Consider the following 18,435-nt stretch of genomic DNA (forward strand, 5'->3'; position numbering starts at 1 on the left):
GGCACAGCCAGTGGCCATTGGCATAGCCAGTGGCGTACTACAGCCAATCTGCAGCAGAGGGCCCAGGGACAAAAAGCAGCTGGCACCAAGGAAATTATGGCCTGAAGAGTCAGGAGAGGGATGAAATCAAGGATGGGCAACTCCTGGGCTCACAGCTCCTCTGGATTCTCTACAGCCTCTTACAGGCCTCTAGAGAGCTGGCAGCCCAGTGGTGACACATGGTAACTAGTCAGGAGAAGGGGAGGAGCCCTAGAAGGGGAGAATCTCTGGGGGCCAGAAGCTTAAGAGATCCAGCCAGCCCTTCTGGAGTGAAGGCCACAAGGCTGAAGCCTCACTGGTGCCCCTATGAGACACGTGGGAGACCCAGAAAATGTCAGGTTCAATTCCAATAGGAAGAAAGCAGAGAACTTGGTTGTCTTCCCTAACATGGGGAACTGGGTCCTAAGAGATCCTGAAAACTGAAGAGAAAAAAATAATGCCTTTCTTGCAACAAACAGGAAGGGCAAGTACAATTTGGTCTTGCTGGATCTAACCAAAGCTGGATAAAGCCCCACAAATACTTTGGACTGCAGCTTCAGCTTGCATTTCTCCTGATACCAGTCCTACCAAGTCATCACCTCTCATCCTTAAGCCCATCGCTGTGGCCACTGGAACCTGCTGCCCTGGCTCAAGTTGTGGGTGAGAAACAAAAAAAGAAATTCAATCCAACAACAATCAACTCCCAACTGCTTCTCACAGCCTTTGCTTTCCACATTCTCAGCCAGTCCCTCAGTGAGCCCCAACCTTCCTGTGGTCCCTCAAGGCCAATTAAGAAGCAAATAAACATTTCCTGGCAGGAGTGGAAGACAAGCAAACCATTAAATGCTGTACACCCCTTCCTCTTTCTTAAGCAGGTTGCAAAAGAGGCTGCATCCGGATCTTGTAAGAATAGGTTTCTCATCAGTCTGCTTCCAGAGAGAAGGGCTGGAGTGAGCTGTCCCATCTCCCAGGGACTCAATGCCCCTTCCCCTGCAGAGAGGCTGCCTCAGAGGATGCTGGGGACCAGTTATATTGCCTTTCTACCTTGTTTCACACCTGGGATGTCAGACGGTGAGGGGAAAAAAAGAGAAGGGTCCGCTTAGAGAAGAGACACGGAGCCCTTCAACCATGCCTCAGTTGTCCAGGTGTAGTTGCACACAAGAACGAGAAGAGGCAGGCTGGACACAGCTTAGAGGTCCCAGTGAGAAACAAGGCCAGCTGATTAAGCACGGCAATCCTTGTAGCCAACAACACTAGGTCCACCTTGAGGGGATGGGCTGGGGTTGAGAAAAAGACTCTCTAGCTGAGTGCAGAGCACTGAAACAGACCCTGCTGAACCCCCAACACGGAATTTTCTGCAGAGCCAGTGATGCCATGGATTACCAGCCAGCCTCCAGAGCTGTTTAGAAAAAAAGGAAAACTTGGGAGTCCTCCTCTTGACTCCTTGAACAAGCTCACGATCCTATCAAAATTCAAGACCCTGGGGGTGTCAATCATGCTCTGTTGTTAAGGAGCAACTGCTTTCCTTCCCTAAGGCTACGCAAACACACCATTCCTCAAGTACACTCCCATGCACGCACACACACACTCTCACGCAATTTCTCCAAGGAGGCCAACCCCCCCACCCTGGCCAAATTCTAAGACACGAGTGCCCTTTGAAGCAAAGGGGCTAGTGAAATTCCCCGAGGTGGGGTCAGCAGACCCCTTCCTTCCCTGCCCAGCGCTCTCTTGGTGGCAGGGATACTCACACTCAGGGCCGCCACGGCAAGGGTCTGCTCTGGGGCTGTCCCTCCCGCCACCAGCTTCATTTATCTTGTCCCGGCCAATCTCTTGGCATGGTCGAGCTTGCTGGAGAAGATTTCCGGCTGCCCTGAGTGGGAGCCCTCCACTCACCCCCATTCCCAGGCTGGGCCCCCAGCCTTGGGGCCTCGACACTTGTTAGTAGCCATAAGAGAATCGGTCTGTGTGGCCCCAGGAAGCAGCCTTGCAGTTTTAGTTCTCCTCAATGAGATTCAAGTCCAGGTCCCCAAAGTCCTGCTGGCACAGTGTCCGCTTGCTTAGCGCCTGCCGCCCCCACCGCACGGACCCCTCCTCCTCCTCCTCCTCCTCTTCGCTCTCACTCAGCACCTGGGAGGAACCCCCAATGGGGCTGCAGGAAGCAGAGAGGGGTGGGGGGCTACAGGCCATGAACCATGGTGGAGAGACGCTGCTGCCTTCCTGGGCTGTTTCTTGGAGAGAAAGACCTCCTGAGTATGGTTTCTGTGAAATAAACAACAGAATTCAGAACTTCTAGCAGGGACACCAACTTCCCAGAGTACCCTAAGATTGACTATTTCAAAGGGTTCCCCATCAGTTACACCAGAAGGCAGGAATCCTAGGTTTTAGTAAGAGGTCTGTAAACTCCCTGCTAAAATCCAGCAAGGTCAGTGTCCAGGCACATTTCTCAAAACCAAGTGTCCACAGACACCATCATTCATGACAGACACAAGCAGCATGTACTCTGCACTGCCAGTACCCAGTCAACTGAGTCACGTGTACAGCAGGTATTCACTATATGTCTGCCGAGTCTGAGTAAGTTCTCAATGTGACCCAGCAATCTAGAAAAAAATATATATGAACAGTGTGCAAGAGCAGCCTTGAGCACAAAGCATGGCAGGGCACTGTGATGGAATGTCTCTGGTTTCTACATCCTCGACAGAAGGGAAGAAGCCTCTAGTAGGCCAACGCGGGACTCTTGCCAGAGATTTAACATGGGTCTCACTGCAATCCCTCTGGAACCTGGAGTCCCACAGGGCAGGGAACTTCCAGTGTTCAAATTGGGACGGTCCCAGCCAAATTAGGACAGTGGATGTCCTCAGTAAAAGCTCCAACAGTAAAGAGATCTACCTCCTGGGTAGGCCGTGCCAGGAGGGCAAGGAATATAATGGAGCTCAAAAGTGGGACCAGAACACAGCCCTCTCCTTCCCCCTGCCACTCCCAACCCAGCCCTCTGTCTCCTCAGCCCCACCTGATTCATCTTGTCAAAGTCCAAGGAAGGCCGCAGCCGACGGGGGTCCTCTTCATGGCGCCGCTTGACGCCAGTTTTCCGGGCATCCAGGTCGCAAGGCTGTGAGCGGCTTCGGGGAAGGTTGCGTAGACCTCGGGGTCGCCAGGGCAGCTCTGGGGAGGACGCGGGAGAGCTCCGGGCCGAGGGCAAGAAGCGGCTTGCCTGTGGGCCCAGGCTGGGTGACAGGGAGAAGCGGCGCTGGGGTGGGCAAGGCGACAGGGACTCAGCATCACTTTCCCAGGAGCCACTTCTAGGGGAGGCGGCGCAGGGTCGAGAAGAATCTTGGGCCAGGGCCAGGCTGAAGAAAGGAGGGCTGTAGGGCCTGTGGGTTGGGGCACATTGAGAAGAGGCACTGGGAGCTTGGAGGAACCTGAGGCTGGAGACCCGCTTTGGGGGGCTCTGGTGAGGGACCTGCGGCCCACCCCCTCCACCACTGCCCCGATGCTTGATGGGAGTCCACAGCTTGGAGGGGGCGGGCCGCCACACCGGCTGCCAGCGAGACAGGTCCACGGGCACTGAGAGCGAACGGCAGTGCCTTTTGGATGGAGGGGCAGGGGGCACAGGAAGCTTCTCTGGGTCTGGGGGGTCAGGGCTTAGGACTTGGGAGAGAGGCTGCTCCTGTGGGGAGCTTTCCTGACTGGGTGGTCTAAGGTGCAGGCTCAAGCCTGAGGGGTGGTAGCTGAAGTTGAGGCTGTCCTGGATCTCAGCACAGGAACAGTGGGGCAGGCCCCTCCAGGAAGCACCTTCTGGAAAGCATTCAGAATGAAGGTAACATTAATAACAGCTAACAGTTTTCTGAAGAGCCTTCCATGTGCCACACAATGCAGGGAGCACTTTATGTGTTTCCCCCAAATCTCATGAGGTAGATACTACGACAATTCCCATTTCAAAGATGGGAGGAAAATAGTGACATGGCCCAGTCACACGGCAAGCAAATAACCACAGCGGAATTCAAACCCAGGTCTGTCTAATGCCTTGGCCAAGATTCTTAACTGCTATCCTATACTGCCCCATTGTGAGGAATCAAGACATAGTTCACATTCTACCTACCATCCCTTCCTAAAGGTAAAACAAGTCAAGAGAAATGAGTCTATGTGCATGTCCCACCAATGCTCCCTCCATTCCAGCTGGTTCTACTTGGCAACACTGCCCCACCAAGCCCCAGCTCCAGTGCTGAAAAGCAGGACTATGCTCTCCTGTCTCCAGTGTTAACAGAATCAAACATGAGTTAGGGCATGAGAGGTAATCAAGCAGCAAAGGTGGGGAAAGCCTTTGACAGAAGGACTTGTGCTTGGGTAATCATGATACTTTGTGCTATTCACACCCCTTTGTGTCTGGCCAGCCACACACTCCAATTCCCTTTTCCTAGGCCTTCCCTTACAGCCAAAAAGATGGAGGGACCAACAGAGGGAGATATGACCAAAAGAAATGATTCTAACTTGCTCATTCCAACCAAAAGGGTAACTTTTGGCATATGACCTCATTAGGGGACAAAGGGCCTGCTCCTATCCCCTGGCTTGTTGGGTGGGCTTCTACATGGGCTGGGTATTTAGAGCAAATTACAAGTTCATGTAATCTGACTTGATCATGACAAAACTCAGACCTGATTCTACTTGGTCAACAGCTGTTCCCCCTAACTTGTGGACTAACATCTGAATGAAGATGCTTTATTCAACCAACTCCACTTGCTAGGTGTCTGAGAAAAGGCAACAAAATGTAGAACAGCCAAGAAGCGCAGGTTAGAAAGTTCTGCTTGTCCATTAGTGACTCCTTTACCTAAACAGTCTCACAACTAGAAACCCTTTGATTCACTTGTGACCAGGAATTTGTTCCTTAGATATACACTCACATGTAAAAAAATGGCCTATGCATGCAGGAAATAATCTAAAGGTACACTAATAGGAGAATGGCTAAATTACAGTATACTCAGGGTAATTATATGTAGCTACATAAAACAAGGAGAACAAACAGCATACTGACAGCCATCCTGACTATATTATAGAGAAGTGAAAAACAAAACAGAAAACTATACAGTATGTAACCTTTGTGTTAAAAAAAAAGGGATAAATATGCATGCTTTTATCACTTGTACTTATGTAAGGAATGTACTGGGGTAGGTGTTTGGTGCAGCACTGAGGTTGCTTCCTGGGGCATCTATATTCCATGCCAGAGCGCCTGGGTTGCGTCCCGGGTCCTTTAGCTCCAATCCCGTTTCCTGCTCACACACACCCTGGAAGGCAGCCGATGATCACACAGATATTCAGGTCTCTGTGGCTCACATGGGGAGTGGAACTGGGTTCGGGGATTCTCCATGTTGTGGGCATCTCGGGAGTGAACCAGAAGGTAGAAAATCTGTCTCTGTCCCTCTGCCTTTCAAATAAAATGAGAACAAATACTTCTGTTTTTCAAATTATATCAGGTTTTTAAACGTATCCAGTTGTCCAAAAGGCAGACAGACAGGGAAAAAAAAGGCCTCTCAACCACTGGCTCTCTTTGAAAATGCCCACAGCAGCCAGGTCTGAGCGAGGCAGGCTGAGACAGACTGAGGCCAGCAGTCTAGAACTTAATCCAGGTCTCCTACCTGAGTGGCAAGGACCCAAGAACTTGAGGCATCACCTGCATCCGGGTACACATGAGCAGGAAGCTAGACTTGAAAGTGGAGACAGTTCCAAACCAGGCACTCTGATGTAAGATGTGGATATCCCAAGAGTCAGCCTAACTACATTGCCATGTACTCACCTTTAAATAAACAAAATTGGAAAAAAAAAATCCCATAAAAAAGAAATTGCAGTTACATATAAAAGAAACTAATAACAGGAGTTTCTTTTAGGGAGGTGGTAGAAACTGAGTGGACAGGAGCTAGTAGAGGAACACTTTTTGTCATTTTAAAATCTATGAGCCATGTGAATGTATTTCCTAGCCAAAAATTTCAATTATAACAATCCCTGCAAGGCTAGACTTAAAGCAAACTAAATAAACAGGTAAATCTTATGTTGGATCAGTAAAATGGAGACATGTGCCAATCTCAGAATGCGATCCTGGAAGAATGTTCTACCGGTAGGCTAGCTAACCCTAGTCACTAAAACCCAATGAAAGGAATGTGCGGGCAGAGGCTTAAGGACACACAAACACACACAGCCTTACCAGACACAAGCTGGAAAGGGTTCCCACAGTTGGAGATGTCTGCATGATCAGGCAAAGGCTGAGAGAGAAGAGAATGTCCATCATGACTCTGCTTCAGGACACACTGACCAATCTCTAGGAAGCCCTCCTTAGGTCTCCCCTGCAACACATGGGCTGTGAGGAGGTTAGGGGTTCCTAAGTGTGGTCTTCCTCTGGCCTTCCCAAAGTTAGTGAGTAAAGCAATCCACATCTTTTCAACATCTCAAACCCTTCTCCACCCATGTTTGGTGTCCCTTCTCTGTGGGTGGAATAATCCCTGCCCCCTTCCTTTTGAGCTGGGTTCTGAGCCTTTCGTGGGCTCTTCCAGTACAAATACCATGATTCCTACGACACAGGACAAGGGTAAAATTAGAACAACAAACAGCCTCAGAAAAAAGGGGGAGGGGGTCGTGGAGAAGCAGGAAGACTGGTCTTTTACCAGACTGATGCTGAAGCGTGTGCATTTCAGCTCATCCAGAGTCTGCTTCTGCAGCTGCTCAGTGATCAGGGTTATCATGATTCTCCCCAGGATTTGACTTGCACAACTTTGGAGCAAATGATGGATGTCTTCCCTGTGGTTCTTCCAGAGACCTCACTCGTGAGCCGTCTTCTGCCACTGCAGCACCATTCTAGCACCATTGGGACTTCCCTCGCCAGTCAGGCCTGCTGAGGGACCAGCCCCAAGCGATGTTAGAGATGCACCTGGTCCAGAGATGGAAAATGCATGGCACACATACCACAGCACCCCTCATGCCAGGCCTCTGGCAGACAGCTTTAATTGATCATGTCTCTTTCCTGCAAAGCCTAAACATAGCCTCAGAAGCACTCTGAACTTGGCACGCCAGATATCCAGTCAAACAAACGGGAGCTGAAGAACAAGTTGAAACCTATTTGCCACTCCTAACCTTGTTCCAGCTCTGCTGTTTCTCCTGGATTTCCAACACCATTTAACAAACACTTCGAGTGAGACAAAGGAATGCCCAAATGCTTGTGAACCAGCCTTGTAGTGATTTTAATTAAAAAAAAAAATTTAAATTTATTTTCACTTTATTTGAAAGGCATGGAGAGTGAGAGACAGAGAAATCAATCTTCCATATGCCGGTTCATTCAATGCCGCCAAAGGCCAGGTCTGGGCCGAACTGAAGCCAGGACCCACAACTCAATCAGGTCTCCTACATGGAGTGGCAGGGACACAACTACTGAGCTCTCTCTCCATCTGCTGTCTCCCAGACTGAACGACAAGGGGAGAGCCTGAGAATCAACCAGGCACTCTGATTTTAGATGTGGGCATCTCAATCGGCAGTTTAGCTACTGCAGCACACACCTGCCCTCCCCTGAATTTGCCTTCAAGTCGGAAGCAAAAAGAGGTACCCTTCTACTAAATTACAGAAATAGAAATAGAGAAGAGGGAGGAGCAGCAGTGGTAGGCGCAACTTTCTGCTTGAAACCAGAAAAGATAGGACTATATAACCTCCTGTAAGTCTGATTATAATATTTTCCAATAGTAACTTACAGAATGAGAAGTTTAGGACATGGTCAGGGCCATTCCAATTACATTTCCATTCCACAGATGTTCCCAAACAACTCCATGACTTTATTCAACTAAATCTGTAACCTGACCTTACTTAGAGACCATAAGTAGAATTAATCGAGATTCTCAGTTTCTGATACAGGCAAACTTAACTCTTTCAACAATCAGACTTCAAACCCACACAACAGCCTGTTGGGTCCTGTTCCAGGGAAAAGAGGTTAACCCCGTGGGGAACCAGCAGGCAGCGCACCAGAGGACAGACATGGCGAAGGCTAGAGAATCAATCCACCTAAAATCTTCATCGGATTGGCAGATAGTTTTGGCTAATCATTCAACATTTCTTGACGTTGGCTTGCCCATACGTTAAATGGGCAGAATAATCTTAAAAGTGTCACACGAATGACAGAATATGAAATACCAAAATACACAAAGGCATGCCTTCTGGCCTGTAAAGTCAGGAGCCCCTATAGAATGCAGTTTCTTAGCCACCCTGGTTACTGCTCTTGAAAGCCTCAGAATGTCAGGAGGGACGCTGCCATCAGGGAGGAGACGGGGTCCCCCGGGTGGGATGGCGTTCTCCCTCATGGCACACCAAGGGACCCCAGGGAGAGCTCTTCCTTCCGTGACCTTGGGGGCAGAACACTCCCTACTTTCCAACCCCTTGCCCGCCTCAGAGGCAGGTCCCAAGCAGAACAGACACTTGCATGTACTGGAGAGTGCTTTGGAAGGAAGGTGCAAGGAAAAGTCATCATCATTAGCACTCACTACCATTTTTATGCAGAATTATTTTTACCACCCTGAACAAAGTCCCAGCATCCTGAGAGCTCCCTCCAGTAGCTTCCCCTACTTGCTGTGAGAGAAGCTTAAAGCTTCTATCACTTCTGCTCTGGGTTTGTCAACTCTGCCCTAAAAACATAAACCAGAGAGGGAACCTCATGGCAGGCTTTTACCCTAGAGAGACCCCAGGCCTCAGGCTGATCAGCCACGAGGAGCAGGCAGCAAAAAGCAAACTCTTCCGAGCCTTTCAGGAGGCGTTTGGACACACAGCAAACTCCCAGCCCTCTCTAGGATCAAGTGAAGAGAGTGATTTTGTGTTTTTTTTGCATTTTAATTGTTGGGATGTGGCCACACACGGCGGTAATTGGAACAATGCAACTACCACCACGCAACTGATCCTCTCAGTCTGAGTTTCCTAAAACAGGCCAGGCTGAGAGGGGGAACAGAACGGAAGCCATAAGGAATCAAACCAGGACACAAAAGAAGGCAAACCAGCTCGGCGAGGGGCCTCCTCTTTCTCAAGCAGGCATTGAAAAAAGTCTAAGAAGCCCTCTCCTGCCGCCTTCCTTCCCCTTCCATTTTGTATCTCTGAGGGCTGGAGACAGTCCTACACATTTACTAAACAAGTTAAAACTTCTCAGCTTAACAACTGGCACCGCGCTGAGCCCCTGCCAGAGCAGCAGGCCGCTGGGCCCTCCCTGCAACCCCACCAGGCCCAACGCTCAGCCCAGGTTTTCCCTTCACCACCAGCCTCTTTGAACCACCAGCGCCCCTAAAATAAAGATTGGATTCCCCAGCCCATGGCCTACTGCATAGCAGGAACCCCTGACACTCGAGTTTCAGGGATGCTGAGGTTGGCTTTTACCTGGGCAACCCAGGATCAAGTCAGACCAAGGGGGAGCAGAGAAACAAATTCTCTGGAGGGAGAGCAACCGCCCCCCCACAAGCGCGTCTTCCCTTTCTCCCCCCAGGTCTTAGCTCAAACCTATGGGGGAGACAGGAGGAAAACACGAGGGAGGTGCACTAACAGGTAAGTGGGGTCCTGCCTGCTCTGCTTCCATATGGTTGTGGTAGAGAGAGCAGTGACAAGTGGGGGGCACCCCTCCCCCACCGACGAAGAAGCAAAAGGCTAGCCATCTCCCCCCACCCCAATCTTGAGCCTCTTCCTCTGTTGCCCTGCCTGTCCCCGCGGGGTGGGGCATAGGGTGTCCGCTGGCCCCTGGAGGGGGGGGGCGCTAGGGCTCCCTCAGGGGGGTTGACGCTTGCCTCTTTCCCACTCCAGTCCATCATCTGGCCGCGGGAAGCGAACTCAGGACGCAGGGGATGGGGAGGGTCTGGGACTTAGCACTCCGCCACCCCTCCCCCATCGGGTCCCGAGCTATCCCCGCGGAGGCGGCCTGCGAGGCAGGGCCGCGCGGGCGGCCGGGCTGGGGGAGGGGAAACAGGGAATGAGGGAGGGACGGTCGAGGTGCCCGCCCCGAGGCCCCAGCGCCACCTGCCCTCCGCCACCTACCGCGGCTCCTCCAGTTCCCAGGGCCGCGGCCGGAGCAGCTCTGAGCGCTCCGTTCGCCCCACGGTGCCCTTAAAAGGCGCCGGCGCGAACCAACCGGCCCCTGAGGAGAGCGGGGGGAGGACTCCGGGTTCGCAGAATCACCCGAGCCCTCCGTGGAGGTCCAGGCCCAATGCCGTTTCTTCCTTAGGTCTTCCTCAGTTAGCGCTGTGGGAAAGCAGCCTAGTGCTTTGATTCAGGTAAGAGGGAGGTTTCTTCATTAACGAATAACCCCCTCCAAAATATCGCCAAAGGTGGATGAGCCCAGTTAGAGGCATAGCTTCGAACCCGTGGGGGAGTCCTTGTCGGACACAGGTAAACAAAGCCATCTCCCCCCTCTCCATTCCTACAGCGGCCCAACTGCAGCCTCCCACTCGATTCGGGTGCCGTAATAAATTTAGCCACGGGGCCTCTCGCCTGCCCTCTTGCCCCACGTTCTGGGGCTACTTCTCTGGAGAGAGTCCCCCCTGCCCCCAGCAAAGGACCAGTCCGGGGCGTGAAGGCTGCTGGGAAGTGTAGTCCAAGCGCCGATTAGGGCCTGCTCCGAGTACCCGGAGCCCCTCTTTCCGATGTCGGGTCGGCTCGAACCTTATAAATCCAGCACTTGTAGCGATCGCGGGGCGTTCCCGCTTGATTCTATAGTTTCCCCTTACCCACAACACTTTGCAGAGCTAAGGAGGGCCCAGGGCTTTCACTCCCTCCCCTCCCTGTGTACCCCCCTCAGCAGGATGAGGTAATGGGATTGTGATTATGACATCATAGGCGGTTCAGTTGCTTGCGGGGGAGGGGGCAGCGGAGGGGAGTACGGTGGTTACAGCTGGACCACTTTCCTGAAGACAGCGAACGGGCAGATAGGGGAAAGACGTTGACTGCTCTCTATTTCCTGTTCAGGAACAGGAAACCACCTTATATTAAGTCTCCATCCCTGTCACCAGCCGGGCCAAAGTTTAAGTGCTTTTTGTTTTGTTTTGTTTAAAGAAACTGAGTGCATTTGTTATAGGCTGGTTAAATCGTTTCTAGCTGTGCTGCAGATCCAAGCTTCAGCCTCAAAGATGGCTCACAGAGGGGTAGGTCTGTGGCTCAGCCTTGGGACCCCCACATCCCAAAGTGCTCCCTGAGGCTCTTCCAGGGGCCGCTGCAAGTGAAGGCTCAAAGTGCTGGAGTCCCTGCAGCCATGTGGGAGACTGGGAAGGAACTCCTGGCTCCTGGTTTCAGCGTGGCCCAAGCAAGGGCAATACGATATAAGCTTAAAAAAAAAAAAAAAAAAAAGGTTCAGAGAGACAAACCAAAAAAATGAAAAACTAAACTTTTAAGTCATCTTTGGGTTACAATCTTTTTTTTTTTTTTTAAGATTTATTTGGGCCTGGTGCAGTAGTCTAGTGGCTAAAGTCCTCACCTTACACGTGGCTGGATCCCATATGGGTGCAGTCCTAATCCTGGTAGCCCTGCTTTCACAGGCAGGGAAGCTCCTGGCTCCTGTCTTCAGATTGGCTCAGCTCTGGCCGTTTTGGTCACTTGGGGAGTAAATCATTGGATGGAAGTTCTTTTAAAGACTTATTTATTTTTATTAAAGTCACATTTACAGAGAGGAGACGAAACAGATCTTCAATCCACTGGTTCACTCCCCAAGTGACTGCCACAGCCGATCTGAAACCAGGAGGCAGGAGCTTCTTCAGATCTCCCATATGAGTGCAGGATCCCAAGGCTTTGGGCTCTTCTTGATTGTTTTCCCAGGTCACAATCAGGGAGCTGGATGGGAAGTGGAACAGCCAGGATACAGACCAGCATCCATACAGGATCCTGGTGCATGCAAGCCAAGGACTAGTGCCACTAGGTTACCTCCCCAGACACTAGTTTTGTTTTTGTTTTTTCATTTTACTGTTCAAGATAGAAGACAAGGAGAGCAAGCAAGTGCTCTCACTCACTGGTTTCCTCCCCAGTTGTCTGCAATGGTTGGGGCTGGGCTAAAGCCAAAGCCAAAATCCAGAACATGGGTCTGCCATGTGAGTCATAGGAACCCAGTCCCATACACCATCACCACTGCCTCTCATGGTCTGGAGTTAGGAGCCAGAGGTGATTTTTAGTTTTTTTTTTTTTAAATAGGTTTATTTATTTTTATTTGAAAAGCAGAGTAAAGGAAAGACAGAAAGATCTTCCATGTACTGGCACCTCCCCAAATGGTCTCAACAGGAGAAGCTGAGGTGATCCGAAGCCAGGAGTCAGGAGCTTCCTCCAGGTCTCCCATGTGGTTCCATGTGGTACAAGGGCCCAAGGACTTCAGCCATCCTCTGCTGACCTCCCAGGCAACAAACAGAGAAATGGATCCGAAGTGGAGCACCTGGAACACAAACCGGGATGCTGGTCCTGCAGAGGATTAGTGTGAAGTGAACTGTGCTGGCCCCTCCAGAGGTGGTTACTGAACCCAGGTACTTGGATATGAGCTGCAAACCTTAGCTACTAGGCCACACATGTGTGCTTGGAAGGCTTATTTTATTTTTTTAAAAACAGATTTATTTTTATTGGAAAAGCAGATAAAATTTACAGAGAGAAGGAGAGAAAGATCTGTCTGCTAGTTCTTTCCCCAAGTGTCCACAGTGGCCAGAGCTGAGCCAAACTGAAGCCAGGAACCAGGAGCTTCTTGAGGGTGTATCACACAGGTACAGAGTCCTAGATTGCTTTTTTTTTTTTTTTAAATAAGATTTATTTATTTTTTATTGCAAAGAAAGATATACAGAGAGGAAGAGAGACAAAGAGGAAGCTCTTCCATCTGATGATTTACTCCCCAAGTGATCGCAATTGCCAGAGCTACACAGATCCGAAGCCAGGAACCAGGAGCTTCCTCCAGGTCTCCCACGTGTGTGCAGGAACCCAAGGCTTTGGGCCATGCTCGACTACTTTCCCAGACCACAAACAGGTAACTGGATGGGAAGTGGAGCAGCTGGGATTAGAATCGGCACCCATATGGGATTCTGCTGTGTGCAAAGCAAGGACTTTAACCTTTATGCTATCACGCCAGGCCCTGTTTTTTTTTTTTTATTAAGATTTATTTTTTTTATGCAAAGAAAGATACAGAGAGGAAGAGAGACAGGAAGGTCTTCCATCCAATGATTCACTCCCCAAGTGACCTCAATGGCCGGTGCTGCGCCGATCCGAAGCCAGGAGCCAGGAGCCAGGAGCTTCTTTCAGGTCTCCCATGCAGGTGCAGGGTCCCCAGGCTTTGAGCTATCCTTGACTGCTTTCCCAGGCCACAAGCAGGGAGCTGGATGGGAAGCAGGGCTGCCAGGATTAGAACACCAGCACCCATATGGGATCCTGGCACATGCAAGGCGAGGATTTTGGCCACTAGGCCACTGCACCGGACCCTAAATTGCTTTTTTAAGTGATTGGAAAGTAATAGTGATGTAGGTAATGTTCTTTCCTTTTTAAATTTATTTTACTTGGGCCTGGTGCAATGTCTCGATGGCTAGATTGTCACATTGCAAGCTCCAGAATCCCTCATGGGCACAAGTGTGTATCCTGCCTGTGGTCTGGAAAAGCAGTGGAGAATGCCCAAAAATCATGGGACCTTGGAAAAAGCTCCTGGCTTCGTATTGGCTCAGTTCTGCTTGTTGCAGTCATTTGGCAAGTGAACCAATAATGGAAGATTTTTCTCTCTGTTTCTCCTTCTCTCTAAATCCACCTTTCCAATAAAAATAAATCTTTAAGAAGATTTATTTTACTTGAGGGCCTGGTGCAATGACTCAATTGACTGACTAATCCTCCCCTTGCAAGTGCCAGGATCCCATGTGGGTGTCAGTTCAATATCTGGCTGCCCCATCTCTCACTGGGAAGAAACTCTGCGCTTCAGATTGGCTCAGTTATGGCCGTTGCGGCTGTTTGGGGAATAAACCAGCAGATGGAAGATCTTTCTGTGTCTTTCCTTCTCTCTGTAAATATGCCTTTTTAATAAAAATATTTTTAATAAAAATCTGTAACTTGAAAGAGTTATAGAAAAGCAGAAAGAGAGAGTTCTTTCATCTACTGCTTTACTTCCCAAATGGCTGCAATGTCCACAACTGAGCCGATTCCAAGCTGGGAATAAGGAGCTGCTTTCTGTGTTTCCTGCTAAGTTTCAGGGTTCTGGGGTCTTGAGCAATTCTTCACGTGTTTTCCAGGACGTTAACAGAATGCTGCTTTCCTAGGCCATCGCAGGAAGCCAGATTGGAAGTAGGGCAGTTGGAACTAGAACCAGTAACTGGATAGGCTGCTAGTACTGCCAGCAGAGGATTAGCCCACTATGCCACCATGCCAGCACCAGCTTTTGTTCATTATTACACTTAGCAGCATTCTCCCTGAAAGATCTATGCTTTACATAGAATTTTGTGCCTGACTCAAGCCGGAAAAAGCTTTCATCAGCAAGAAAGCAGTCAGGGAAGAGGAATCTTCTTTATGGAGTCGGGAAAGGGAAGAAGCGGAAGCCAACAAATTTGCAAACCGAAAAGGAAGAATAAAGGAAAAGTGAGGTGTTAATGGGTAATTTGGGGATGGAGAGATTTTCCTTGCACTTCACAGTTCCGCTTAGCAAATGACAAGGAGCAAAGGCAGAGGCTGTGTGAGGTGTAGAAGAGACATTTCGTCAGTGCAGACCACAAGACATACTCTAAGGAGGTAGTCTGTTCATTTACATTCACCAAGAAAAAAAACCCCAGCCCTCCACATTTCACAGCTGAGAGAGCTGGAGAAGTCAAAGGACTGCCTCTGGGTAGATGAGTCTCAAGAAACAGTCCAAGACTCTCGAGCCCCTGCCCTTCACCACTGGGCTGTTCCCCTTTTTAGTGTTAACTTTGCTTATTAAAGTGAAATGGTTGAGTCAGAGTGGCATTGGTTCATTTGCAAAACATTGAAAGACACTAAGATGTTTAAAAAAGGAAAAGAAGGGCCCAGAATGGTAACCTAGTGGCTAAAGTCTTTTAGCCACAGAATCATCAATCTAGGCCCAACATTAATTTTTTAAAACTGGTACCTGGGGCCTGGCACGGTGCCCTAGTGGCTAAAGTTCTCGCCTTGAATGTGCCGGTGATCCCATATGGCCGCCGATTTGAATCCTAACAGCCCCACTTCCTATCCAGCTCCCTGCTTGTGGCCTGGGAAAGCAGTTGAGGACAGCCCAAAGCCTTGGGACCCTGCACCCATGTGGGAGACCTGGAAGAAGCTCCTGGCTCCTGTCTTTGGATCGGCTCAGCCACAGCCGTTGTGGTCATGTGGTGGGTGAATCATTGGACAGATCTTTCTGTCTCTTCTCCTCTCTCTATATATCTTTCTTTGCAATAAAAACAAATAAATCTTTTTTTTTTTTTTACTTTTTTTTATTAATTATTATGCATTATGTGACAGTTTCATAGGCTCTGGGAATCCCCCCACCCCTCAAAACAAATAAATCTTAAAAAAAAAAAAAAACAAAAAACTGGTGTCCTGGGCCTGGCATGGTAATCTAGCGGCGAGAGTCTGTGCCTTGCACATGCTGGGTTCCCATATTGGCGCTGGTTCCAAACTTGCTGGCCCTGCTTCCAATCCAGCTCCCTGCTTGTGGACTTGAAAGCAATGAAGGATGGCCCAAAGCCTTTGAACTCTGCACCTGTGTGGGAGACCTGGAGGAAGGTGGATCAGCTCGGCTGCGGCCATTGCGGTCACTTGGGGAGTGAATCATCAGATGGAAGATCTTTCCCCTGTCTCTCCTCCTTACTGTATATCTGACTTTGCAATAAAAATAAATCTTAAAACAACACAAAAAACTGGTATCCTCAAGCTACTACTTTGTATCCAGTTTTAAGTGTGTCCTCAGGAGCAGAGTATCTGTGTCTTGCTCCAGTGTTTCAGCAGAGGGTGCTACCTGGGCACCCCATGCTCTCCATCCAGACTCAACTAGGGATCCAGGCTTGCAGCCAGTCCTCCAGAAGGTCATCCAAAGGTGCAGGCTCCACTGGCTCTCCAGTCCCTGCCTAGGAAGATAGTAGAATCAGAGGTGTGTGCACTCAGGCTGATCTTACCTTTTCACCTAGGAAAAGTGAAAACCTGTCCGAATCCACATAGGTACAGTTCAGCCCCCATACCCCCTCACCCAATCAATGAACCAGAAATAGTGAACACACCCCTAGACCCCTTGTCCTGTATATACTGGCTGGCAGTTGTAGGAGGTGGGAGAATGTTTACCAGGTGTGGTCTCATCTCCATTTCCAGATTTGGATATCCAAGGAGCAAGGACTGTACCTCTCATTTTTTTTTTTAAGATCTTCTGGGCCAGGTGCATTGGCCTAGCAGCTAAAAAGTCCTCATCTTGAACATGCCAGGATCCCATATGGGTGCTGGTTCTAATCCTGGTAGCTCTACTTCCCATCCAGGTCCCTGCTTGTGGCTTGGGAAAGAAGTGAAGGACGGCCCAAAGCCTTGGGATACTGCACTTGAGTGGGACACCTGGAGGAGGTTCCTGGCTCCTGGCTTTGGATCAGCGCAGTACCAGCTGTTGCAATCACTTGGGGAATGAATCATCAGACAGAAGATCTTCCTCTCTGTCTCTTTCCTCCTCTCTGTATATCTGACTGTGCAATAAAAATAAATAAAATCTTTTTAAAAACCCAAAAAGATCTTCCATCCACTGATTTATTCTCCAATTGGCCAAAATGGCCAGAGCTGAGCTGATCTGAAGCCAGGAGCCCGGAGCCTCTTCTGGGTCTCCCATGCAGGTGCAGGGTCCCAAGGCTTTGGGCCATCCTCCACTGCTTTCCCAGGCCACAAGCAGGGAGCTGGATGGGAAGTAGGGCTGTTAGGATACAAACCAGCATCCATATGGGATTCCAGTGCATGCAAGACGAGGACTTTAGCCACTAGGCTACCTACCGCTCATGTTCCATGTTATGTAAATTTCAATTTACACCGAAGTCAAAATACAAAACACAGAATTTTACCTCCCTTTAAAATACATTCTAGGGGAGAGGTGATCTGGCACAGAGGGTTAAGCTGCTGCTTGGAATGTCCAGTAAACCATATCAGACTGCCTGTTTGGATCCTGGCTACTCCAGATGGAGCTTACTATTGTCATATATGTGGTGGGTGGCAGCAGGTGATGGCTTAAGTGCTTTGGCTCTGGTCATCCACAAAGGAGAATCAGATGACATTTCTGGCTCCTGGCTTTGGCCTGCCTAATTGTTACTCTTTCAGGCACTTGGGGAATAACCTATTGGATGGAATATTCTGTCTTTCAGCCTTTCAAGTAGATGAAATGAAATAAACAAAAATACATTCTCTCCTTTCATGCTTTTAGCTTTTTAAAAAAGATTTATTTATTATTTTTATTGGAAAATCTGACCCAGAGGGAGACAGAGAGACAGAGGAAAGATCCTCCATCTGCTGGCTTACTCCCTAAGTGGTCACAATAGCCAGAGCTAAGTTGGTCTGAAGCCAGGTGCCTGGAGTTTCATTCTGGGTCTCCCATGCAGGTGCAGGGTCCCAAGGCTTTGGGCTGTCCTCTACTGATTTCCTAGGCCACAGGCAGGGAGCTGGACTGGAAGTGGAGCAGCTGGGACACAAACCAGTATCCATATGAGATCCCGTCACATGCAAGGCCATTAGGCCACCACACTGGGCCATTGTACGTTTAGTTTGTATGTGTGCACGTTTTATATGAATTGGTCAAATATGTGTTGCAGTTTGCCAAATCAGTCAGAAGCAGATACTGGTGAGATGGATACACCTTTGCTTTTTCTTTTCTTTTTTAATGGATAGAGCTTTGAGGTCTTCTGGGCTAAATATGACATTCTCCACTTGTGAAAACCTTGGGAACTTATTAAGGCTTGATAGCATAAAAAGTCACAATTTTACCAGGGTTCTCAGTCTGTAGTTGTCTTGCCACGTGACATTGAAACAAAGCCTCTGGTTGACACCTTTGTTGTGACCATCCACAACTGCACTCACTTGGGGATCTGCATGAAGTACAGATATGCACCTGCCATCATGTGTCTCGCTTTGGCTGCTGTTGCTGCAGGACAACTTTGTCTCTACTTCCCCACCTACAGCAAAATTCCAGTGTCCCACAAGGTCTGATTATAGTCACTGTAGCAGAAATCAATACACTTAATTCCTGCCTGATTTTCCATCTCACTTGGAAAAGAAGGCCTTATATTGACCCCACAGTTGCTACCTGTTCACCCACCTCCTCCCTTTTCTGGGGAAGCAGTCTACATAGATGAAAAGGTCAAGAAAAAAACCATCTGATTACTCTGCACTTCTTAGCCAGTACTACCACCAAGACCCTGACATCTGATAAAGGCTCTATTTCTGAATGTTTCTCAAAGATAATGCATTTCTGACCTTTATTTC

The 18,435-nt window shown here is 49.3% G+C and overlaps 1 protein-coding gene across 4 annotated transcripts; it reads right to left on the reverse strand.

Annotated features, from left to right (window-relative positions):
• Positions 1 to 1,993: 1,993 nt before the first annotated feature.
• FAM53C (family with sequence similarity 53 member C) lies at positions 1,994 to 10,378 on the reverse strand. Of its 4 annotated transcripts, none has more exons than XM_058677249.1 (5): positions 10,048 to 10,378; positions 6,666 to 6,889; positions 6,209 to 6,266; positions 3,026 to 3,810; positions 1,994 to 2,277 (listed from the first exon to the last, which is right to left on the reverse strand). In XM_058677249.1, exons 2-5 carry the CDS (start codon positions 6,741 to 6,743, stop codon positions 2,011 to 2,013), a joined length of 1,188 nt encoding a protein of 395 aa, XP_058533232.1. In that variant the 5' UTR covers positions 6,744 to 6,889; positions 10,048 to 10,378; the 3' UTR covers positions 1,994 to 2,010. The 4 variants fall into 4 exon arrangements, with proteins under 4 accessions (XP_058533232.1, XP_058533231.1, XP_058533230.1 ...); XM_058677248.1 differs by having other exon boundaries at positions 6,666 to 6,892; XM_058677247.1 differs by having other exon boundaries at positions 6,666 to 6,928.
• Positions 10,379 to 18,435: the final 8,057 nt, after the last annotated feature.

The sequence above is a fragment of the Ochotona princeps genome, chromosome 19 (genome assembly GCF_030435755.1).
Source record: "Ochotona princeps isolate mOchPri1 chromosome 19, mOchPri1.hap1, whole genome shotgun sequence".
Lineage (NCBI taxonomy): Eukaryota > Metazoa > Chordata > Mammalia > Lagomorpha > Ochotonidae > Ochotona > Ochotona princeps.